Source organism: Equus asinus, chromosome 2 (assembly GCF_041296235.1).
Source record: "Equus asinus isolate D_3611 breed Donkey chromosome 2, EquAss-T2T_v2, whole genome shotgun sequence".
Lineage (NCBI taxonomy): Eukaryota > Metazoa > Chordata > Mammalia > Perissodactyla > Equidae > Equus > Equus asinus.
In genome coordinates this window covers 167,511,462-167,537,411 of record NC_091791.1, presented here as the reverse complement: position 1 = coordinate 167,537,411, position 25,950 = coordinate 167,511,462, and the positions used below count along the sequence as shown (strand labels likewise).

Genomic DNA, 25,950 nt, shown 5'->3' with positions numbered 1-25,950 from the left:
GATTTAGTGTAGGCTATAATGTGCTGGTATAGCTGAGAATAAATCTCAATATTTCAAACTGAATGAAATCAAAGAACATACAGAAACGGAAGTTCATGGCCAGTCCCATAGGCATTATTTGCCTTTCGTAGAGCACATTACTTTCTTAATAGCCTCTCAGATTTACTCACAGTTCTCATTGGCAGACTGGGGAGAAGGTCAGTGCCCAGAAGCACCAAATTCTGGGAACTCCCAGTTTTGGGAGGGCTCCTTACCAAAGACGAAAAGTTAAAGGGAGTGATCAGTACCCAGGGAACTAATGTCCTTCTTTCCCTCTCCCCTTCCTTTTTGCTTTCCTTAATTCCTTATCTTCTCAACCCATACCATCACACTTTAGCTGGTCTGTTTTGTGGTGTGTACAATAGCAGCATTTTGGTAATCTCTAAGCTTTACTTGGCAGGGACTTCGCTACATCTGTGGTTAAGGAGCCCCCATGAAAGCTCTGATAGACATTAGCTTCCCCATAAAAAGAGACTGGTTGTGTCTAGTCTAGGTTCAGGATTTTTCTGTTAGTTTTCAGTTTATTTATTTATTTAATTAAACTCAAAGCATCATAGCCAAAGGAGTATTTGTGTGTGTGTGTGTGTGTGTGCGCATGTGTGTGCACAAGCATGTGTATAACTGTTGAGGAGGCTCATCTTCCTTCTTGGGTCATCCTAAGGTACCTCCAAGCAGACGTTACCTCAGGGAAGCAAGTGTTTTCTCTGTTATGAGTTCACGTCACCTCCTCTGAGAGACCTCTCCCACCTCTAGGCCATGACTTCCTTCACAATGTTCTCACAGCTGTTTCCTCCTCCTTCTGTTAATGTCTCTATTTCTCCCACTAGAAAGAGAACCTTGAGGATGGGGTTGAGAGTGGGTCCCTTGTGTAACTCAGCATGCGGCACAGCACCAGGAATATTGTACATGCTCAGGACATATTTGAGGGATGAGGATATGCATCTCATAATTATAGACTTGTGTATTTTAATAACATGTCTACTGGAAATATCCACACCAAAAGGCTCATCATAAGCCTAGCCAGGAGTCACTGAGAAAGTAATAATCATGTCAGCCCCTCTGATTTCCTCATAGATGGCCAGCCTCTCTGGGTGGGTTTTGCTTACCCGTCCCAGTCCCTTATGTGGGAATTGGCTCAGAAATATGGAGAACACTCTGACTTCAGCTATCCTGTGTGCCCCCAAATGGGCTATTGAGTATGTCAAACAGCTAAAGAATGGGTGGAAATCATTAGTCTCTGAGAAAACCCTTGGCCTCTAGCACAGGGTGATTCTGGGGTGTCCAACATCACTCAAAAGTGAGCATATGGTAAGGCTTGGGACCCTGCTGCAGCCGAGAGCCAGTCATGATCACCAAATTCTGGGAAATCCTAGAATCTAGGACAGTCATTCATTTATTCATACCAATATATTTATGCAATTTGTCAGATTCAATGATAAACAAAAGCAGATATAGTCTTTGATCTCCCAGAGTTTATAAACTAGTGAGAAAATGGACATTAATCAAATTAATTAGATATTATTAAAAGCTGATATATTAAAGCATATTAAAAAAAACAAAACCCCCAAATCTGGACTTACTGGGAGATCTCAAGACATCTCTGAGGAATTAACATGTCAACTTTGATCCAAAAGATGAGGAGGAGTTAAACAAGTGACAAGGAGATAGGAAAAGTGTTCCATAGGGAGGGAATAATATGTGCAAAGCCTCTGGGTTGGGAGGGCACGCGGGACATTCAGGTGACTGGAAGAAGGCCTGTTTGACAGGAGCATGGAAAATGCAAGAGAGAGGGGTGAAGTATAGGCAGTGGAAGTGAGAAGGGGTCACACTGTACAGGGTCTTAGAGGCCACTTTTAGGATTTTGGTCTTTTGCCTATAAGCAAGGTGAAGTCATTGAAGGATTTTTCATTAGGGGTTTGACATGATCATATTTGTATTTTGAAGAGATCACTCTGGCTCCTGTGGGGAAGAAATATTGCATGGTCCCAGAGATCATCTGGCTCATTCAAAAGGCTAATGAAATGATTCAAAGGAGAAAAGGGTAGTTTGGACCAAGGTGTTCATAGTTGAAGATGGAGAGAAGTGCGTGGATTTGAGATGATGATGTTACTAACTGAGATAGGGAACCTTAGGAAAGGACCATATTTGGAAGGAAGGTCTTGATTTGAGTCTTGGAGTTGAGCTGAAGTAGTTTTGTGACATCTAAGTGGACATGTTGAACGGTCAAGTGGACATATAAATATTAACTCATGCATTCAATTCATCTTTATTGACTTCCCACTACATACTAGTCACAGCATTGAGAATTGTATGGAACAGAAAAAGATATTGAACTTAGATTCTTCTCTTGAGGAGTTTAAAATGTATAAGACAGTCATGAGGAATGGCTGAGGGTACTAGGTAGAGAGATGAGGGCTTGGGAGGTGGACATGATAACTGTCTTCAATTATTTGAGAATATGAAGGTAGAATTTAGTCTGTGTTGCTCCACATAATGAATATCAACATATGAAACATACGAACATGTGAAATTATGGAGAAGCAGACTTCTACTTAGTATAAAAAGTAATTTTTAAAATAAGAACTGTCATTGGAAATATTTGAAATGAGACCAAATGATCATTTATTCAATCAATATTAAATGAACTTGTTAATTGAACGGAGGGATTCCTGCTTGACCTTTAAGATCCCTTCTGGCTTTCAAATTCAATGATTCTAATTTTCTGTTTAATAGCTTAATTGTTCAGAAGGAAGGTCACAACTTAGATTTCCTTGAGTTCGTTTCCTTACTTGAACTCTAACTATACACTTTCTGGACACTTACAGGATGCTGTCATGAATATCTTCTTCAAGGTTGTGACACCTTCAGAATGAAAAATGTATGATAAAAATTACATTCTCTTCCATGGCTATCTGCGGCCTGCTCTGATGTAGAGGAAGAGGTCTACTCCAATTCTCTTTTTTCTCTTGCCTCTCACTCCATACTATGGTTCCATGATGTTGGATGACCTGGCTGTGCAGCCAGTCGATGGCACTATTCCTGGAAACAAGGTACCTCCTTCTTGCTGCCTAGGAGCAATCATGTCTTCTGTTTCCAGCCACGCAGGATATCTAAGGACTCCTCTGCTTGGGAACCCGGTGGAAGTGTCATGCCTGTTACCACACCATGACAGCTGAACTCAAGGACTTTTTTTAGAGGATGGGCACTCTGAGATTTCTTTTCACTGCTCTGAACTCTTTCAAGTGAGCCCTTTTCATGATGGATAAAAATCACAGAAAGCAGGATCATGAGGACAACAATAAGATGAGTTTAGTCAACTCTCAATTGCCTTTACCAATATAGTGGGGAAGAACACGGACAATACAAAAATATTAGCTGACTTTCATGTGATTCATTTGGCTGTGAGATTTCCACAGAAACACTTGGTCCATGTCCATACTATGCCATGGATCTATCTTTACCTAAGTCTGAGGCTTCAGATATTATATAAAAGATTTTCTTTATTACCCCCTGGTAAGCTCAGAGAATTTCTCCAGGTCTTTAATTTTAATTCTTGTCTGGTTTCTTTTTTCATTGTTTTGTGCCCAGCCTCTCTCAGATCGTAATTGGGAAGTCTGGTTGTTTTCCCCCAAGGTGTCTATCTTCCGTGGCTCCAGGCACTATTTTTCATGCTCACTCCATGCCCAACTCAGGTTCTGAGTTGCCCCACCCCAACATGGGCCAGAACTTCATGTTCTCATTCATCCTGCAAGAGGAAGAGACAACTAGAGACACACGCTTTTATCTCCTTTCCATTTTTTTCCCAGGCAGACTTAATCAGATACTAATGATTCATGTTCATTTTTCTGGCTTGATCTTGAGTTGAAGGTATGTGGCACAAGGTCCTGGGTTGCGGTGGATAATCTATAAAGGTCACATAGTATGATAAAAAGTACATTGATTCAGTAAATATTAATTCATTTCCTAATCGGCTTGTGGATGAATGAGAAATGGTCATACCTAGAATTTATGTAATGCCTTCTTACAAGGAGCATACAAGGACACAATAGCCCCACAATGAGAATATTTATTATATTGTAACACAAATAACCTGTAACCCGATTCGGGGAAGACGGATTGCTTATTGTGAGTCTCACACCTGGCTGCACATCAGAATCCCTTCAGGAACTTTTTACAAATATGGATTCTAGGGGGGCATTTGGGGAAAACTGATTTATATTTCTCTACCTCCATGAAATTTTTCAATAATGATTGGTTCCCTAGACTTTAATATGCATATAACTCACTTGGGGAATCTTGTTAAAATACAGATTCTGATTCACAGATGTAGGATGGTGCATGAGATTCTGCATTCTGACAAACTTCCAGATGATGCTGATGCTGTCTATCTGGAGATCACACTTGGAATAGCAAGGTTTTAGACTCAAGAGGGGAAGAGGAGAGAGCAGGGGATGGAGGTTGAATTACCTAGGAAGCCAGAGCTCCATGCCACACCAATTCAATCAAAATCTCTGGGGATTTACTTTGGGGGAATACTCCAGATATGGGTATTTTCAAAGAATTTCCCCAAGTGATTCAAACGTGCAGTTGGAATTGAGAACTATTGTTCAAGAGATGCCTTGATCACATCTAATGCCTATTTCTCTGTAGTCTGGGCACATCTTTCTTGTATTAAAAAAATAGCAGTTCTTCCGCTGCTTGCAGCAGAATTTCTCAAAGCATGTCCTTGGACCATCTGCACCAGAATCACTCAGGTACTTGCTATAAATACATATTCCCAGGCCTGACCCCAGATAGACTGAAATAAAATCTTTGTAGCCCGGGCTCAAGAATCTGATAGGAAACCGTCTCTCCAGGTGCTTTGCATGCACAATGAATTTGAGAAATATTGACTTAAAAGATAAAATAAAATCTCTTTAACCTTGCAGCCAGAGGTCTCTAAACAAGTTCATCCTAACCAGAGTTTTTAAGTTCTCTCTTCCCTTGCTCTTCTGCATTAATCCTCTGTGGTAGGCAGCCTCTAAGATGGCCCACAATGATCCCCACCTCCTGGCATTTATGGTCTCATGTAACCCTCTCCCCTTGGGTGTGGGCTGCAGTTACTGACTCACTTTTACTGAAGAGAATATGGTAGAAATGATGGGATGTCACTTCCAAGATTAGGTTACAAAAAGACCATGCCTTCTATCTTGGAAGCCCTCTCTCCCTCAAAGTTCTTGCTGTTGGGAAGCATACTGCCATGTTACAGGGAGCCCCATGAGATGCCTACATGAGAACTCAAGATCTGTCAACATCCGCACGAGTGAGCTTGGAAGTGGATCCTCTTCTCCTCAATGTCTGAGATGACTGCAACCCCAGCCGACATCTTGATTGCAGCCTGATGAGACATCCTAAACCAGGGGATGCAGCTAAACCACACCTGGATTCTAGACCTATAGAAACTATGAGATAACAAATGTTTTGAGCCTCCAAATTTTGTGGTAACTTGTTATATAACAACAGATAACTGTTACACTCACCTTGAAATAGCCTTCCTCCTCCTTCCCACTCATCCAAGCCCCACTTCTTTCAAGCCTTAGCTGTTCTAAGAAATTTTTCTCATGGTTATTGTCCTTTCATGAACTCCTAGAGTACTGCATATGGCGTTAGTAGCACTCACTGTTAGGTGGTATAGGCTTTCTTGTATTTTCGTATTCATTTGTCATCTTTAATTATAATTTCTAATGCTGTCTTTGAAATAAATTGTAAACACATTGATGAGAATAGAACGTAGAATAGAATTTGACTTAGAACTTTTTCTATTCCATGACCTATCCCAATATTATAAATACTATAAGTGCCCTATAAATAAATGTGTCATGAAGAGGCTAGTGCATTGGAAGGGATACTGACTAGAAGGCATCAGGAGAGCTTCTGCTCTCATACTCATGTCTGCTCTGAAGCCTAATGCTTGAGTTTTAACCACTTGTGGAGAGAAGATTTCAGATGATAGATACTTGAGCGGAAAAACAAAGAGTTGGCTACTAGAGCCAACAGGATAAAAGTGCTCCTTTGATGATGATTAAATGTTTGTATCTTCAAGCCTTCCTGTTTATCATCCTCCTCAGTAGGTTCCTCTAGGCCTTGGCTCTCTATAGTCTCAGACACTTCTGGCTCATCTATTTCAGCTTTGAACTTGGGGATCTATTTTTTTTTTGATTCTGTTCATTCATGGCCATCTCAGAAATCCCACATTGCCACAAGTATTTTTCTCAGAGATCTCTCTCAGCAACTGGCATGAAGGAAGCCTGTGCATTACCCCTCCCTGCCCATCCCCATGGATGCGTGGGACTCCTCTGTAGCTAAAGGAGGATATTAAGCATTCAATTCCTGAAATAGTTATAGGAGCATTTCAGAAAATGGCTCTGTTCATCCTTCTTCACACAGTAGGAGTTCAAGCTATCTCTAATAGCTTTGGAAATTTTGATTGGGATGGTAATGGAAAACCATCCTTGCTTTATCTAGTTTATGCACACGAGCGCGTTCACACTAATGACTCTGGGAATGAGCTATGGCACTCACTATAGTAGAAATTCTGTTCATCTCAGCCTGCCTCCACAACGAGAGGCCTCCTCAGCACTGAAGGTTGTTTTTTCAACCTTTTCTCAGGAATCTGGAGAGACAGGTGCAGGGCCCCCTTGGTCTTTCCACATAAGCCCTAACAGCCTTTTCTGCCCCCTCTGACTGATAAAGAAGGCCCCTCTCAACCAACTGCAAAGATAAGGCCCTTGCCCCAACTCAGTTCCTGTTTCTCTTATCAGATGTTACTGGTGAGGTTATCAGGGGGTCTCATCTCAGGTGGGGTGCACATTTTAGCTAAATATGGTCTCTAGTTGGACTTGCTGCCTCGGTTTGACCCTGGGGATTCTGAGGCGATCAGAAGCAGAACTGTAGCACTGTGGGTATCGGACCCACAGTAGTAAGTTCCAACATCTTTGGTTGTTGCTTTTTGAATGTCAAGTATATATTGATTTTTTAAAATATTGATTTCCCCTTTGAAACTTTTCCTTAAATCATCGTTAGAATTGTTCCTTGGTCCGTATACTAAAGTCAGAGAGTTATCTTCATTCTTCTTATACCAGCTCATTCGATAGTTCTTCAAGTCCCCTCCTGTTATGTTGCAACGGAAGGTGGCAGTTTCCCCAGCTAGGACAATCAGAGTTTTGGTGACTGGTTCCAAAATTATATCCACTGAAACTCCTGAAAGGGAAAGCCCAAAGTTAAAGAGACTGTGAGGAACTCTATCCACCCCAAGGGTACAGAGGTCCGAGCCTTACTCAGTAATAGGTCCCCATTTGGCCTCCCAGCAGATTGTTCCTGCTGCACATTTCTGTAAAAGGCCCAGTGGCTTGTCCTTACCTGCACAGAAGACGGCCAAGTGGAAAAGGGGACAGATCCATAGCATGGCTTCACAGGGGGCAGCTCTGTGGTACGTTGGTGCTCCCTGGCTGCCCCTGCCTGGATCAGCTGCTGTCTGCCCATGAGAAGTTTTGCCCATTGTAAAGGTGGTTTGATGTTAGTCACTTCCTCAGAAAGAGGTGTGACAGGCCTGCAAGGTCACAGGTTAAGCTGTTTATTCAAGAAACATGGACTAACTGTCTATTGCAGGCCAGATACTATTTGGAAGACATAAAGGGGAACAAGACTCTGGGGGACAGGCTCTGCCGTCAAAGAACTCAGTTTTTGGGGGACACAAATATAGAGCAATTACAAAGGAGTGTTAAGTGCTATAAATGAGGTAGATGCAAAGTGTTCTAGGAGCATGGAGGAAAGAGCTGCTTCTGCTTGGGATGCTCAGAAGAGGTAACCCTGAACTGAGCAGTGAGAGTTGGGTAGGACTTTGTCAGACTACACATCTGATGAAGCATCCCCAGGAGAGAGAACTGCAGGAGTAAAGGCACGAGGACAGTCAGGAGCAACCCAGCCTCCAAATTATGCTCATTTTGCCTCCATGTCGCTCCTGTGCTGGTCCCTTCCCCACTGGCCTCTGCCACCCTGCTTCAGTCTGAGCACTTTACCCCTGCTGCCAGCTATTGGTCTACTATTCCAAGAGGTCTTCCTGCTTCCAGACTCTCCTCCTTTTCATCCATTCTCCAAGCAGCCATCATACTGATTCTTCTTCAGAACAAAGGGGATCAGGTCACTGCCTCTGCTGAAACTCTTTTCATAGCTCTCCTTGCCCTTTAGGGGAACCTGAAGATCTTTTGTCAAGGGTCATATGATCTCCTGATCTGCGTCCTTCTCCAGTCTCACTTTTGGCCACTTCCCCACTTGCACTCAGGATTTCAGCTGCACAAAAACAGTTGCAATTTCAAAGATGTGTTATAGTCCCCATATACGCAGTTTTCACACTGGCTATTCCTTCTTCCTGGAAAAACCACCCCTTTCTTCCCCTCTCCTCCCCTCACCCACCTGAAGGAGGTGTTCCCCCGGGACTCCCTGAACTTGTTAGATCATGGCACTTATCACCTCTATTATAATTATCTCATAATTTGTTTTTTTCTGTATTGGACTTTACGATTCTTTAGAATAGAGACTGCTATCTTATTTATATTTGCATTCTCAGTGCCCAGCACAGAGCTTGTCAATATTAGGCACTCAGCAGATATTTGCTAATCCAAGCAGGATTTGCCTGGAGGCTTCTGACTGTCAAATTGCCTTGAGTTGCTCATCTAGTGAAGGTTGGGATTAGGAAAGGATTTGCCAGCAACCTAAAACCAAACCTGGGAATCCAGGTCTGTTACCCATTGTTGTAGGTATAGGGAGAGGCAGGTACTCTGAAGCAGGAGGATAGTGCCTACCTGGCTAGAACCTGCTTGGAATTGCTTGTGGCTAACATTCTGACATCATCCATTGGTGCTTAGGTGGTATCACCACCCACATCATCTATATGCAAAAGGAGCATTGCTTAGCAGGTCTAATAGCTTTGGGTTTTGAATATTACTTTGTAACTTACCAGCAGCTGGGCAAGTTCCATCTCTGAGTCTTGATTTCCTCATCTGCAAATAGGGTAATTCTAGTTGCCTTGCAGGGATGTTGTGAGTTGAAATGAAAGAACACACGTGAAGCACTTGCCCTTGTGCCTGGCACACATTTGCAAGCCCACCACAGATGTTGGTGTCTTTTCCTCATCTCTTCTGCTTTGTCCTGCTTAGGTTAGGGACCTAGTCATAGCTCCCTACCTGAGCCATAGTCATCAGGGGAGACACAGAGCTTATAATTTCAAGCCTGGTGTCGAACATTCCTCTGAGGGAATGAAGTGTCAGCTGAGAACGTTAGGCTGTCTGTAGGACTTTCGGCAGGTGAATGGATGAGCTGAGTGGAGCCGTGTCTGAGAAGAATGAGCAGTGTCTATCACTTCTAAGCCCTTAGGCGAAGGACTGTCTCTGGTAGCTAAGGATGCAGGTCACATACGAGTTAGAGGCCCAGTCTTCTTTGTCCATCTGGGATGAAGAAAGAATAGGAGGACTTGAAGAAGCGAAAAGACCTCAAGGTCAAATCAAATTAACCCACACCGGCTACCAGCTGCCCAAGCCTAATACCATTTTCTCTGATGGTCTCTGTTGCTGTGGGTCCTTGGTATGAAACATCTATCCACAGGATCACTCAAGCATCAGTGAGAGAGAGTGCCAGAACTTAGGAATTTCTTCTAATTGGAAGTTTCAGGACCTATTTTGCCTTTGATTTGAGAATACATCTACTCTCTCGCCATCCTCTTTGAGTTCTTTGGGTGAAAAAAGAAATAAATTTGGTGAAGGAAAGCCCTTTATTTACTTTATCTCTGACTCACAAACATCTCACATCAAGCTGTAGTGACAGTGAGGTCAGACTCTGACGTGTGCCCATGGTTTACCTCTGTTTAGGCATGGCCCTTATCAGCTGTTCGCTCTCTTTCTAGTTGCTGCCTTGCTCTCTGGGTTCTCTGCTCTGGCACCAGCTGGTTGGACAAGCAACTGAAGAGCAGAAATGGAGGTGAATAGAAAGAAAAGATACCATGTTTCGATTTCCCTTGGTCAGGATCTCAGCTGCCTAGTGTCCCAGGACGGCCTTCAGTAAGTAAGTGGTACTTCTTGGTCTGACTGATTTGGGCTCAGAACACTCAGATGTCTGGGATTACTTTGTTTCTCTGATTTGTTTTTACTGAAATGTCTGGGCCCCACTGATTGTTTCAAAGCAAACAAGATATTTTTGGAAATTAGTGAGGAATTTCAGTGGGTGTCAAGGAAAATCACAGTGTCATTTGTCTCTAAAAAGATTTTGGCTGCCAATATTCCATCTGTGACTCACTTACCCAGCTGTGTGGCACTGAATGAAGCAGCTGCCAGGCAAAACATCAGAGAGGCAAGTTGGGACTTTTTGAGTTGTAATTCTGCTTCTGTTACTGACTTGGGACTTTGGGATGCAAATAAATAAACTGTCCCATATTTAGTCTCAGCTCAGTTCTTTTAGGATATTTGCCTGGCTCCCATCACCCAATTCATCCTGAAATATAAAGGTTCTGATTCCAGTCTGTCTTTTCCTCCTGGAACACTCCCATATTATTGCAACCAAGTACTTTTCTTGATCCCACACGTGTCTGATTTGGTTTGTCTGCTAGGCTATAAGCCCCATTATAGTGTGAACTCCAGAAGAGTAGAAAACTTGTATTACTTGCCTTACTATCCTTGGCTCTTGGCATGGTGTCTGGTACATAGTAGGCACTCAATATATACTGTTGAATAAAACATGAACCACGCCAATTCTATACTCTTAGATTTATGGACACCTGATGAGCACTTGTTAAATAGTTTAACTTTCCTCCTCACCTTTTCTTCTGTGACTGTCCTTCAAGAATCGCATGGGGGGATTGAAGGGCTTCCAGTCAGATGGTGAGGTGGTTGGGACAGATACTCTCAAATACACCGTCAGCTCCACCACAGTTTTCCTTTCGGTTCCTACAGATCACTACCAGGAGGCCTACCCTTAGGCAGTGCTCTCCAGTCAATGCACAGTTCTCTAATGACTGTTCTTTTTTATCCAAACTTTCCTTTACCTTTGATGGTAGTGGGTTTTGAAAAGGAAGAAAGATTATTTCTCTTACTGAGACTGTTAGCATGACAGAATCAGAATCCTAGGTAGCAGGTAGAGTCACATAAAATCTCCTATTTCCCTATTGTGTGTGACATAGCACTGGTCTTTGAACTTTGGCTCTGGGGAGGAATTACTGCATAGTTTCTTGTTGGCGGAGGATACAGCAGAGCTGCCAGAGTTGTAAGAGTCTTTTAGGAAACCTGAATCTTCCACTTTAACATTCAGTAATTCTGGGGTTACGTCACAAACAACCCCCAGGTGCCCTGGGGAAGAGAAAACCCCTGAAGAAGTTGCCTCACTGGCTCACCAAACACTCTCTGGGTCTGTGCCTGTCCCATCAGGGTTAAGAGTTTGAAATCTGATCCCCAAAGCCAAATTTTGCAAAAGGTCTTTCAGCAGTTCTTTATCCCAAGAAAAGCCTCTTGTTTTGTGTGATTCTGTGCCCTTGAAGGGCTGCTCTTAGGGGGCACCGGTGCTGATGAGCCCATATGTTGGCTGCAAATGAGAAAGCCAGCCAGACAGCAGGGGATTAGCATTTCCACTGATGAATAAACACAGAATCTGAAGCTGCAGGAGACCTTGCATCTTCAGAAGAGAGAATAGAGAAGCCAGTCCTACTTACTCCCCGTTCTCAGCTCAGCAGTTCACACCAAGGAGTTTCCATGGGTGGTTCCTTGAATAAACAGAGGCCATGTGGATGTGTCTTTGTAGAACCTATGCACTTCTGGAATCTTGGAATGATCTTCATTTGACAGTTTTTAGGATGCCATAAGGTCAGGTGTACTTTGACTTAATTTATAATCTTCTTGGAGGTGAGAACTTTTTCAAGAAAGTGGTATGCCTATTATGTTGATAGAACAAATTCCTTATTGATAATTATGTTCATAAACAACTTTAATTTTATTTCTGCCTCTAATTGATAAGTTATTCCACTATCTATTTAATGAGTGGGGTTGCCGTTGTATTTTAATATCTCATAAAGTTATACTTGCTTGTTTTATGAGGGTCAAGGAAAAATTACTTTCCCTTGGTTTTATTTTTTTCTATGTAGGAAACCCTTAATAATTTATCAGCATTCAGGGAAAAAGGTCTTAAAGGTCTTTTGAATTGTATTTCTCTGAATTTCCATTGATATTTAGTTCTTACTGCATGGGATACTAAAGTATAAAGGAATGTTTGATTGTCCAAGAGATTGACTTATTTCTTATCAACAAGTTTCTAAAAGCCCAACCCAGTCCAATGGTAAGGATGTGGATATATGGTAGTAATCATCATGATATCATCACCATCAACAACAACATGAGTAGCTAATACTTACTGAGTACTTCCTATGTGCCAAGCATCACTCTAAGTGCATTACACAAAATAGTTCACTTAATTCTTGCAACAATCCTCTAAGGTACATATGATTGTTATTACTGTTTGATATATAAGAAAAGCAGGGAATAAAGTCACTTGCCCAAGATCATATGCTAGTGACTCAGTACGTGGAAGATCTGGGATTCAAAATTCAAGAAGTCTGGCTTCCAAGTCAAATCTTTGGCTCAATCATTGGTACTATACCACCTACTCTACATCGATCTCCTGTCTGTCTGTCTGTCTATCTATCTATCCAATTTACTAGGCTTTTATATATGTACATAGAGATATTTAGTATTTTTTTAGGCTTTTAGAAATGCTGGTAGGTTTTCAAGGGTCTGTGATTAAGATGTTAATTGTTGGCTTTGATTTTGCATCTGTGTCCAATTCATTTGTCACTCTGGGTATCAGGGGCTGTGCTTTTATTTGTCAGGTCAAAGATTCAAGTAATCAGCAGGATTTAATTTTCACTTCTCATGGTTTAGCAAGACGAAGGTGAGGCAGGGCTGCTTGCTGAATACATTTTATTATTTGAGAAGTGCTTGTTTCATATTTTCATATGCCGACAGCACTTAGTATATCAGTTTGTAAACCACAAGTTCCCCTTAGTTTTGAATGAATGAATTGAGGAGTGTGTGGGGGAAGTTCAAGATGACGCTGAACACCCTCTGTCTTATTGGATGACCCTCTGAATTACCTGTGTTGAGCTTGCTTGAGGCTTACAGTTTTTGTTCTGTGTGGTATACAGCACGCATCATGGTGCCCGTAGTGCACAGTAGTAAATGGCTTTGTCTCTTGGCTGCACATGTTTAATGGTTAAGGTACTGGAGGACAACTCTCTATCCATAGACAACAGGTAATGCTCTGATTCCATGGTGCCTCGAAAGGCATGGTAGATGTAGGTGAGCCTTTGGTTAGCTCTCTGCAAATACCAGTACACAGAGTCATAATTCCCATCAGGAGTGTTATGTTGGCATTGGAACTTCACATCTATCCCAATCATGGTAACCATGTTAGAAGACTGTGTAATTTTAGATCCACAGGAGCTATCTGGTAAAGAAAAAAGGACAGGAAATGAGAAAGGAGAAGTGGTGGGAACTTTTCCCATTTACCTGAGAACCACTTACAAAGGAAGGGCAGCACAATGCAGAGAAGTCGGTACGTGGCACATCTGCAGTTCTTCTCAGTGCTGTTTACCATGAAGCCTACTTTGCATGCACAATGCACTCGGGCCACCTTATCTGTAACAGCCATGTGGCTCTTTCATTGCTGCAGCAATAAAGGAAAAAGGTCCTTGGAGGTGGTTGGTGCTTGCGCTATCAAAGGCACACTCAGATTTGTTCAAAGGCAGTAATCCAACAGGCCCCTTCAGAGGAGGCTGTGCTGCCACTCTGCCCCTAGGGGCCTCTGTCTTCATCATTTGGTGCCATTCCCTTATCAGCCCCAGGAGGCTTATTCTCTGAAAGGAAACAACTAGGGAGATAGTCTTTTGTTGAAAGACATTTGCTCGGTCATGATCTCTTGGGCCTTTGTTTCTGTTTCAGCAATCTAACGTGCACAAAAGAATGAGAAATGTAGGAACAGTCATTTTCCTGAATGGGCTATGGCTTCTTTTGCTCACTGGGCAGTTTCTGTTTCTGAGATTCACTCTTCAGAAGCCAAACAAGGAGCAAGTAATTCGTTCATATTTATTTAATTAATTAATCAATCAACCATCCATCCACCAAATATTTATTGAGTGCCAACTATATAAGAGCTTTCTGCTGAGTGCTGAGGATACAATAGAAGCAAAAACTAGGCAAAATTACTGCCATTGTGGAGTTTGAAGTCTGGTGACGATGTTAAACTTCAGTCAAGAGAAGGAGGTACAGCCCACAAGATAATATATACAAAGCTGGGCAGGGGTGGCGGGGAGGGGCTTCTGGGGTCTGTACATATCCAGGCAGGGCTTTCTCTCAGTTAGTACAGCTGGTTGTGAGCTGACCATGGAGGAGCTCAGACTGGAATTTTCCCTGGCAACCCACGCCTGATCCAAGACTCAGAGGCTTCCTTTTCTGCCTACCTTTCTTTATAACCACTCTCCCATCAAGAAATTATTCTATTTGTTGACAATCCAAAGTTTTGGAGTTCCTGACTTAGCACTGTTATCATTCTATTCTTGGAGCAGAATCAGCTTGGCTGCGATTGTTCCAACTGTGAGGACAGCTGCATCTTTTGTGTGATGATTCCCTTTTCATTGTGTACACAATGACTGCAAAGTCAGGAAATTTTAATTTGGGATAAATAATAAGATATCTTTAGCATCAATCTTATTTTGAGAGTCGGGCTGATGGAGGTCAAGAATTTTTCCTCTTTTATTGCCTTTCTCAAAGTCTTTACTCCCACCTCTGCTTCTACCTTACCTCATCTCTTTCCTTCTCTCTTTTCCAATACTACTTGTCTTTCTGCAAGATACTCTCAAAACAACTTTAGGGGATAAGAGGACAATGGACAAATAAATAAGGAAAAACTCATTCCAAAATGCCTGAACTTAGAATTACACAGAAGAGAACTGAGGACAGCTGTGACCACATAGACACACATGCAGACGTGCGGAGGTGGAGGGCTGGTGGCATGGCTGAAGGTGTACCTGCACCAGAGTGGGCAGTGTGACAGGGGCATCCAGGAGTCCTCCAGAGGCTTGGCCACAGCAGTGAGAATGATGTTTGGGATAGTGGAACTGGGAAGACGTATGTGTTCTGCATGGTGGCCCTAGGCAGGCTCACCAGGGAAGGCTGTGCTTGGTCATGGTGGGAATATCATACCCAAAGCCATTTTACTGGAAAGGAGTCTAACTGGATGGGGAGGTCAAGAACTTACGGCACAATTTCTCTGGATCTGAGTCTCCTTACACCAATCTGAAGAGAGCGGAGAAAAGATAATTCACAGAAAAAAAAAAGTATAGAAGATATTCAGCTTAGATTTCAAATTCAAACAGTAATCAAATGGTTTTAGGCACAGTTGTTGGGTGCTGATTCACAAGACTGAATTTATAAATAAGAGGATTTAATTTATAAATTTATTTATTTATATTTATTTATAAATTTATTTATAAATTAATTTATAGATTATAAATAATGGGCAATTATGCAGTGAGTTTCAAGAGACCCATGAAAACCCCTGTCCCCAGATATCCTTCATTAGTACCTGAAATTCTGCCTTTGGAGATTAATTCTTTGGGCCATAGAAACATAAAAATATTCCTAGGAGGATTGACACCTTAGGCCTTAATATACTAAAAAATGAGTAAGGATTAATTTCTGATGGCAAGGCCTTGGAAAATGGGAACTAGAGAATCTTCTAGCACAGTCAGGATGCCAGGAAGAGGCCATCTCTCCCTTGTCCTTCATGCCAATATATCATTCACTGTATTTGCAGTGTCTCCTGAAACTGTTTCCTTTTTACAGGTCCCTATTTCTTCTTTTTAAAGATTGGCACCTGAGCTAACAACTGTTGCTAATCTTCTTCTTTTTTCTTTTTTTCTTATTCTTCTCCCCAAAGCCCCCCAGTACCCAGCTGTATATTCTCGTTGTGAGTGCCTCTGGTTGTGCTATGTGGGATGCCACCTCAGCATGGCCTGAGGAGTGGTGCCATGTCTATGCCCAGGATCCGAACTGGTGAACCCTGGGCCACTGAAGTGGACTGCACGAACTTAACCATTCGGCCATGGGGCTGGCCCAGGTCCTTATTTCTGATCTTGCTCATTGTCTACTCAGTTTTTGCATTAACTTTATATCTGGTCTCACTGTTTTCAGTCTCAGAACCATTATTCCTATCCATAGTGATCATTCTAAAACACTTTCCAAGTGCATTTACCCTTAGATACCTCTGATTTCTTCCCATTTCTCACAGGACAAAATCCAAACCCCTTAGCCTGGTTCACAAGACCCTTCTCAATCAGGCCACACCCTGCTACTCCACACTCTTCTGCCACAGTCAATGTAGATTCATTTCCAAGCATGGTTCTATCTACCTTCCTGACTTGCTCCAGCTGCGCTCCCTCGGCTTGCCAGGCCTTGCTCTGGTCCCTTAATTGGTCTAAATCCTTCATTCTTTAAGTCATTTCAACTATAACTTGCATCAGGGAGCCTTTCCCAGTCTTTCTGAACCAAACTAATCTTTCCCTACTTTGAGCACCTGTGCAGTGTGCTATGACCAACAATCAAGGTCTGACTTTAGAAATTAGTGATATGAGTTGTATACATATATCTCCCTTTGGAAAATACATGTCCCTCACATTCTCTCACTGCCTTCAGGAAGGTCCATATGCCTGAGGAAAAGGTAGATATCCAGGAAATTGATTTTCAAGGGGCTGCCAATGTGCTCTGTCCAAGGTACTGTTGATATGAAGCAGTCTCCCTTAAACTCCTGAGCAGAACTTGAAAGAAAACTTGTCTGGTTGGATCACTTCTGGTGAATGTACTATATGACTTGGGTCCCACACTGGCAATATTTGGGGTCCGTAGTCCTTAATGGGGTCTTTGGTGTTCAACAAGGTAGTGTGGTGTTATCATCTCCCCAGGGAGAAATCCAATGTGTGTGGTTTGGAGGGACTGACCAAGATTTCCTGCATGCTACTGTCGCATGAAAATTCAAACCTACCGGTTAAACAACTAGGGATGCTTAGCATTGGACTTGTAATAAAGGACTATGTTTTCAAGGGAAACAATCTCAGATGCTCTTCCCCTGGGACAAAGTTAGTGTCAGTAGGTTTAAAACTCAGGAAAAATTCTGGGTTTTTCAAAATCACAAGGCAGGAGGGTCAGTGGCCTGCCATCAGTGGACATCAGACCTACTATCAAGGCCTCAGGCATTATCCACCCACTGGAGACCTGGGCCTGTAAATCAGAGCCCCGAGGCAGGTCTGCATTTAATACAGTGCGCTAAGCCTGGGACTTTCCCTGCTTCTCGAGTCTTTTGTATTGACTGTCAGTCTCCTCTTTTATGAACATTTCCTCATATTTTTTTTCCAGGTATAGAATAGAGATACTACCCTGGAGGCCTGTCCCTTAATCACACTGAAGGCATCTTGAGGAAGAACATAGTATAGGACATGCTTAACATGTGATCAACTCAACTCCCATGGACAGGGATAGAAAAATGCTATTTTAGAATGAATTTTATTCAACTTCTCTTTGCTCTCAGGAAAAGCATCCTTTGATTGACAGCATTTTTATGAGAAGGATGAGGACCATGTATTTTGAGGACCTAGATTTGAACTGTAGAGGTAAATTTAATTTAGAAATTTTTATAAAAAGGTATCTATGAAAAGAGTACTTTTTCTTTCCTTTTCCTTTAGCAGGAGAACTGCTCCTTGAAGACTGCTGAGAGTGTTGGGTTTCCATCAGTAGAGCAGAAACTCTAAGTGAACTTTAGAGCACTCTCCTTCTGTTGAGAAAACTAGAGTATGGTTGAGAATGAGTTTATTCACATATAAAACAAATATCCACTCGTTGTGGAGATTAGGTGGTCATCACAAAACTAAACACAGATATTATACACTAAGATGGTAGATGTTCTGTTAAGAAAAATTAATTGGTGTCTTTCTAGTTAGAATTAGGGGCACATTTTCCTCCCAATATGAATTTAATCAGGGCTATTGGTGTTCTACACATGGTATTCTAAGATCTAATAACACTATATTTGCCTTCTTGGGCCCTGAAAGCTAGACTCCACCTGAGATAGTGGAGGGCAGATAGAGAGCTTCCCAGGAGGAATGATTTTTCCCACTGTGAGTCATCCCAGGGCAGGAAAGGGCTGTGGACTCTACACTTGGAGATATGGGGACATCTGCAGATTTTTACTGGGGATACTGACTGATCCCTGCTATGTGGAAGCCTTTGGGGAGACGGGGAGAGCCTCATGTTGGATTTGGGGTCTCAAAGTGTGCACTTCTTTCTCTCCTTGAGTATTTAGCTGTGCTCTGAGTGATTAAGGGGGCAGGCTGTATCTACACTGACATGAGATCCATTGGGGGCGGGTAGAAAGGAGAGCAGCCTAGAGAAGAGTCTCAGGAGATGACACAAGGTGGCCTGAAGAGGAGCTCTGGTTCAGTGGAGTTGTGGAGTCCCATGGGGACCCACTGTGTGGTGAAATTACCACAAATCCCCTAGGGGGCAGAAAGGATGCTTCATATTCCTACAACAAAGGCTGTAGGTTATCGTAAGTTGTATATTAATGAAACAATGTCTGTATTTTTTAATCCACAGACTGGTGAGGTCTAAGAATACATGAGTGACATAATGAAGGGATTCTTCAAAAGAAGAGATCTGAAACTCCTGAAGTGGCGTTTGAAATAACATTTGTACAATGACAACCACTGCTGTAATTAATAACCTGACTAACCTTAGCTGTCTTCAAGACTCAGAATGCTCAGCAAATTGATGGCTTAAACTTTAGATGCTGTAAGAGCTGGAAAACAGCAGCAAACCTGAAAATGGCCATTTCCAATTTGTAGATATGCATGCATCCATTCATTCAACAAACATTTATTGCCAAGCGCTGTGCTTACTGCCAGGAATACAGAACTTACTAAGACGCGACCGTCAAGGAGCTTATAGCTGAGTGGGTAGAGACAGGTAGGACTGTATCTCCTAGTTAGAGAGACAGATTGTTTTTCGTTAATGACATAATCAGGTAAATTCTCCTCTCAGTCTCTTTCCAAGGGGATTGTGTCACCAGTGGAGCCAAATCCACTTTCCAGTGAACTGTCCCTTCCTATGATCCCAGGTGCAGGGAAGTCATTGTAATAGACCTGGCTGTACTGCTGGTCTTGGGGTGTTTCAATGGTCCTTGGTTTTGGCTTCCAACCAGAGGCTGCATCCTGCAATGACAGGGCAAAGTGGGGACAAAGATGGAGCAGAGCACTTACAGAGATTTGGCCAGTCCAGCATTGCCCTCCAGTGGTCAAATGCAGGCATGTGAGAAAAAACGAATTCCTAGAGTGAGGTTCTGAGCTGGGTGTGTGTGGATTAATGAGGGGGCTCAGGAGTGGTTCCCCCAGATGAGGTTGGGAAAGCAGGAATGGGGAACCATAGCCGAGAATTAAAATGAGGATTAGGATTCATCAATGACCAAGGCACCTGAAGCACTATGTGTAGAGAGAACCAGAAACAAAGACCATGTCAGTTTCCCAATTTGGATTTTGTCAGGAGAAATAATAACTGGTTGGCAAGATGACCAGGCTGCGTAGGGAACCAGAAAGAGGGGTGGTAGTGATGGTGGGGTGGCCAGAGCTGTAGCCCTGGTCCTCTCAGTCTACTCTTGTCAAGGTTCTAGGAAGACTTTGATCTATAATCATTATCTCCAGATTGATGAGCAGTCCAGGAATGAGCACAAATCTCCTGAAATTAAATCAGTTGTAAATTTGTGTTTAAAGAATTTTTTGAAAATTAGATTTGCAAAGGGGTCTAGTCCATAGGAAAGTCAGTCTGCTCTCAGCATTCCTCCCGGGACTCACCCCATCTTACATGCAGATGGTTCAGTAACTAAGCTTTGGAGGGCAGTTTTTCTTTCTTAGCATCAAGAAGTCTTCCCCTCAACCTCTCATTGAGTCAATGTCACTGGAAGATGCCCAGCATAGTAGGACACTGTTCTGTCTCCCAGATCGTGGGTCTGTGAGTCAAGGCTGAAGTAGCCTTGGCAGCCAGTCTGCTCTTGGCAAAACCTGCAGTCATTGCAATATCTGCTTCCTTCTTTCTGTTTCACCTTAGCACGCAGTGTCCTCCAGATATATCATCACTTCCCTTCCGAGGTCATGGAGGCAGTGAAGTCTCACCCCCACCCTCAATCTTCCTTACTTGATTTCTTCTAGTTGATCTATGACTTGGCTTCCTGAACCTTCAACAAGCTTTAAATCCTTTCATCCCTGCCCCTGTTGCTTTCCTACCCTACTTCCCTGAAAAGATAGAGAAATGGGTTAGAGAAACTTCCTGATTGAATTAAAAAAATACAAAACGGTGACTCAGGAGCTGGGTAACTGTAACATAACGCATCAATGCATCAATGGTCAAATTACTCACATTCTTGCCTATAAAATTCAAGCATCCAAAGCCTTCTCATAGAAGACCCAAATCTTTACGGTCTGAATGATTTTCAAACTGTGAATCAAGGGCAGGAGGTCTGAGAGTAGGATAACGAGGAGGGAGGGAACACGGATGCCGTGGGTGTAGGAATCTTGGAAGACACTGTAAGTCATAGTAACTCCGTGTATGTGAGTGTTGCTCTGTGTGCACTGGTGTGTATGGTTAAAATGAAGCTTTCTGAAGCCAAGAACTCTGCCTTTCCCGCTCTCCCTCACAATTCTAGTGTCTCAAATACAGTAAGCTCTTGATAACAAGCATATTGTCTCATAGCACAGTGGTTAAGAGATGATGCTTTGGAATCCAACAATCCAGAATCGAAGCTCTTTTACTTTAGTTTTTCAATCTTGGGAAAGTTTCCTCGACTTTCTGAGCCTTAGGTTCCTCATCTGCAAAACAGGGGTAATAACACCTGATGTCACTCCTCCCCCATCCCCCACACACAGCGTCTGTGAGGATCAGAAGAGCTGGTGCATGTAAAGCCCTGGGCATTGTACCTGGCACATGGTCAGTGCTCAATAAAGGGTAGCTGTTTTATTATTTCCATGTGCATGTGTGCAGATCTCTGTGGGTACGTGAGAGTTTTCCAGTCAAAGCCCAATTTAACAACAAAATAAAATCAGCCTCATTTCAGAAAACAACAATGTGCAGGCATGGAGTTGAACAAATTCTCTCCCTATACACCCTTCGTCACTTCCTTCTATAAGTATAAAGACTTTGCACAAGTTTCCAGGGACCAACGTGCTCTTGAATCCTGTCTAGAATAGGAGAACTCTCCACATATAAATAAGCTTTAAGTTGATTCAAGCAAGAGGTGGCAATGGCTGACCCTCCCTTCTGCTTTGAGCCTGGGCGCTCACCATACAGTCAGCACGGGTCCGTCCTCTACTCTGGACGGTTGTGATTGACCCAGTCTTAGGAGCTGTCAACACAAGAGAGACTTGGAGGTTTTGTATTCAATCATCATTGAGAGCCTATTAGGAGAACAAGGTACCATGCGGCCACTCGAAAGCCTGAGTGTCTAGAAATGGCCATTACAGAAAGGAAAATCCTTCCGCTTGGCTGACTGGGGCCAGGTCTATGGCTTTAAAGCAATTGGCGCAGATGCTGAGTGAGGGGGTGCATTCATTTTGTGCTCAATAAAACCAGTTTTATTCAGGCGAGTGAATTGTTATCCCCTTGGGAAAGGTGAAGGTATAAAAACTGCTTGTAATTTTTGGAGAATCTAATTCTTCTCTAGCTGGAGACAGAAAGAGAAAGAGAGGGAGAGAGGCGAATGAAAGAGAGCTCTGTTATCCTAGGAGTCCTGGGGTAATTACCCTGCCTGGATTTCTCCTGGAGCTTCGGGATGCCAGATGTATCCAGGCGCTCTGTGTACCACCCCACAGAGCCAGCATCCAGAGCCCACCTTCTCCCCCCCGTGGCTGTTCCTCATGTCTGGGAACACATCAAAGGAGGTTTGATATTCATAACTGCTGTGAGTCATTTTCACAGGGAGCTGCGGGGAGCCGGCTGTACCACTGCTTGCTGTATTCAGCCCTTTGTAAGAGCAGCTGAGCTGAACCAATCCCCCATTATGGGCGAGACTAGATTCCTCCTGGGAGATCTGGATTTGTCCCTAGGCCCCTGTGCAGAATAAAATGGGTCTTTTTATTGAGAAATAGTTATTAAAATATCCTCCAGTCTTGGCTGTGCATCTCCACCACCCACAGGCACAGCTCTGAGCGGTCTTTTCACAAGAGTGTGGCCACCTCCAGGCCCTGCTGTTAGTGTCAGTAATATCTAAAACTTCACTGTTTCCCTCACTCTGAGGACGAAGGACTTCAGCAAGACTCCAACCACAACCACATTTCTTCTCAAGTGAAGGCAGAAATTCTGCTGGCTTCTGTTGAGTGTGGCTGTTGTTGGAAAACGCATTGTGTGTGACAGTCTTTGAGGGCTGGCAGACGCTTGTGAAATTAAAGCCGCAGAATTGTAGAGCTGGAAGGGGCCTTAGTCATCAGCCAATTCTAATCCTTCAAATTACAGATGAGAAAATGAAGCACAGAGAGGTTAAGTGACTTGTCCTAGGTCACACAGCCAAGTGAGGATTTCTAGCACATAGAATCATTTTCTAAAAGAGGGAGGAAAACAGTGGCAGAGTGAATCTTGCTATGACTTTTCCATTGGAGGCTGCTTTAGAGGTTCAAGCCTATGGGAAAGGGAGGGAACCAGGAGACCTGAAGCTGTAGCTCCGTTTTGCACCTCAGTTTCTCCTTATGAAAAATGGCTTTATTATTTGCCTTTGTTTCAGGATTGTTGTGGGGCTTTGTGAGTGACTGAGAAGTCCTGAGAGCTTTGGGTTTTGGGGTGGCTAGGGGAACAGTCTCTTACTGGGCTCCGGGAGGGGGGCTGCTTGCCTGGGCTGACTAACCCGTTCTTGGTTCTTCAGTCACCACTGAGGCCTTTAGAAGCCCCTGGGTTTGGAAGTGTGGGATAATTAAATAAGAATTAAATAATGATCAGACTGAGTGGTTGGAGGGAGGGAAAAGTGTGGGCAGGTGGGTGGAATATAGCAATAAAATACAGCAACACCTGCCTGCTCCCGGTCCTGGTAACAGTCTCTCAGGAGAACCGGCCTCCAAGCAAAAATGTTCCCCAGTCAGCAGGACCTGACCCCTCCTTTGTCTGGGACAGCATGGAAAAAGTGTTCCCCTATCTATGTGCATTTCAATGCATTTTCATTACACTATATGTCTTCAATTCTGCCAGAAAAGCAAGCATAGCTTGTTCTTTAAAATGTCCGGAGCTCCCTTTTCCATTTGGGATTTGTGGCGAAAGGTCAGACTCCGGAGCTGTCTAGTGGTAACAGGCTCTGAATAAATGAGACCTCAGGGACTGCCAGGGAAACCAGAGAGCAGCCGACGCTGTGCCTCGACTGAGTCTGGCAGCAGAAGCCCTACAATATCCCTTGGCCACGTGGCCCCCGCTGGTCTGGGCTTCTTGTGTCTACTGGCAATCTGCCTAGCACCCTGGCCTGGCGATGCTGTGAAAGCCTGGAGGCCCACATCCCTACATCTATCTTCTCCACTGCTTTCTCCTGTTATTACCTTGTCAACGCAGTGTCTGAGATACAAAGGACAACTCTGCAAGATGATGCAGTGAATGACTGGTTAGGTGCCTCCTGTTTAATAACCAGAGAAATATTGCTGTGTGGCATCTCTCCATATGCTGTGGCATCTGTGTCTGGCATGTAAGGGACTAATTTTCTTCACATATCTCATTAAAGATGTAAAGCAAAATGGAAGGGCTGCAAACCTCTCTCCCTGAGCCTCTTGCAACGCACTTTTCTTACCCTCTGCTGCCATCTACTGGTCACTCGCCTCTTTCTGCATTGTCATTTTCATAGTAGAGCTGAAGTCTTGGTCCCTGTGAAACAGGACTAAGACCCTTACATAAACCACACAATCATAGATCTCATTAGATTCCTTGTTGTATCCGACAGTCGGTACCCACCTCCTGACATCTGCCTGGACCACCCTGGGACTGCCTCCTGGAGCCTGAGAAGGCCCTTTCCCCTCTGGAAAGAGATTGTCCATTGACTTTCTCACAAATCTGTCCACTTTCCAGACTCTAAATGTAAATCGTGAAAACCTGACACACTGGACATGTCTGGCCAAAAGCCAAGGTGAATCATGTGATCTTGGAGCAGACACCTCATGCTGAAATTTCCCTGAATATCTTGAGGAATCCCCAGAGGTTGGGATGGAGAAAGGCACAGAGCAGAAGGGCAATTCCATGAGTCTTTTCAGCTACCCACTCACTACTTCCATACAAAGTCCTCATGAGTGGAAGCTCGCTCCAGACTAGTCCCACTATTTCAGCTTAGGACCCACACTGCCCAAGGCTGACTGAGTTTGACATCTGCTCCACTGCCTGTGATGGCATTGGAGTGTATTTTCAGCCCTTATCCATCAGCCTGGGGCTTGGGGAGGTGTGCTGGGGTGTGTGGATAGGTGTGAATGCTCCCCAGGATGGAAGACACAATGCAACACAAACCAACTTGTTATTACAACTGACGAGAGCAGCAAGTGAAGAGCATACAGGGCAGGAGCCAGCTGCAGGGTTTAGGCCCGGGTTGCAGGTGCCTGTGCATCGTTGTGGGCTCCCGACACAGGAGAACCAATGGTACCTCTAGGCTGGGGGACTGGAATACAAAGAGCAATGTCGCTTTTTGTCATCAAACCAAGAGTTAATGCCCTTCTCTTTAAGTCTCAGCATGTGTTCATTCACTTCATTAATTGGTTCATTCTTCCGAGCGTAGTCAGCTCTAGCATATGCAGTGAAGTAGACACAAGGAGCAGCAGATGACACAGGCTCGATCTTTAAGGACCTTATTATCTAGAGAAGGAAGGAAGGCAGAAGCACGACAGTCTGGGCAGTATCGATTAATTCTCCAAATAAGGAAAACTTCTAATGTAGGAAGTAGGGGTTCTGAGAAGAGCGAGATCACCAGAGGTTACAACAGCTGGGGAGCGTATCACGGAAGTAAATGATTCAAACTGCGCACAGAATGGCAGTTGATGGTGACATGCTCTCTGAGATGTGGGGCGTCCCAGGTCCCCACAGCCTTGGGACTCTGCTCTGGCTCTTGGTCCCTCTCATGACATCAAAAGACAAAAGGGAGACAGAGGAGAGTCTTCCAGGGCCCATTTATTGATCTGTAATAGATTTCTTCCTCTTTTCAATATTACTGTTCATTCATTGATTGACATGTGATTCATTTATTCATTCCAGAAACATATACTGTTCCAGCACTGGGGTTTTAGAGATAAAGCCACAAAAACTTCTCTTTTCACACCAGCTTGGCACTGGACTAGAGCTTCAGAGACCAGGTACAGGCTATGGTCATTGTCACTTTTGTTTCCATCCTCGGTCACTTCATTTGTTGAGTACCTGTTGATTCTTTATAGTTTTTAGATATCCATCCACGGGGTCCTCCCGTTTTCCCACTCCCCTGAGAACACTTCAGACAGAGACGCAGCCCCGTTGTCCTGCTGTGTTTTCGCACAGTCCTTCATACCCTTGTCTCTGGAGGTGATGGGCTAGCCCCAGGGCTCTCGGTTGGGATGAACAGAGAGAACACTTTATTGGTCACGTGGAAACAGAAGGTGTAAAAGCAAAGAAAAGACCCTTTGGTTTAGTCTTGGTTAAAAGTAAAATAGACTTCAGTTTGCAATGGAGTTTGATATGTTTTGTGAGGAAGAAATCCTATGATGTCAAATTTTCGAAAGTCTGTGCTGCTAAGATAAAGATATTTACATTCCACGACCACAGAGCTCTG

General features: G+C 43.5%; 1 long non-coding RNA gene and 3 gene segments (V, D, J or C); 1 reads left to right on the top strand and 3 right to left on the bottom strand.

The window, feature by feature from the left end:
• The window catches only part of LOC106840669 (T-cell receptor alpha chain constant-like), a 1,015,328-nt gene that overhangs the window by 278,995 nt on the left and 710,383 nt on the right, over positions 1–25,950 (bottom strand).
• LOC106840671 (T cell receptor delta constant-like) overlaps positions 1–25,950 on the bottom strand; it is an 802,079-nt gene that overhangs the window by 194,620 nt on the left and 581,509 nt on the right.
• Positions 6,776–7,689, bottom strand: LOC139044530 (T cell receptor delta variable 2-like). The segment is given in 2 exon segments: positions 6,776–7,278; positions 7,438–7,689. Coding segments are annotated over 2 exon segments (510 nt in total).
• LOC139044533 (uncharacterized) overlaps positions 10,001–25,950 on the top strand; it is a 101,492-nt gene continuing 85,542 nt past the window's right edge. The window contains exon 1 of the long non-coding RNA XR_011501503.1: positions 10,001–10,134. This is a non-coding gene — a long non-coding RNA (uncharacterized lncRNA). The remainder of the gene's footprint in view (positions 10,135–25,950) is intronic.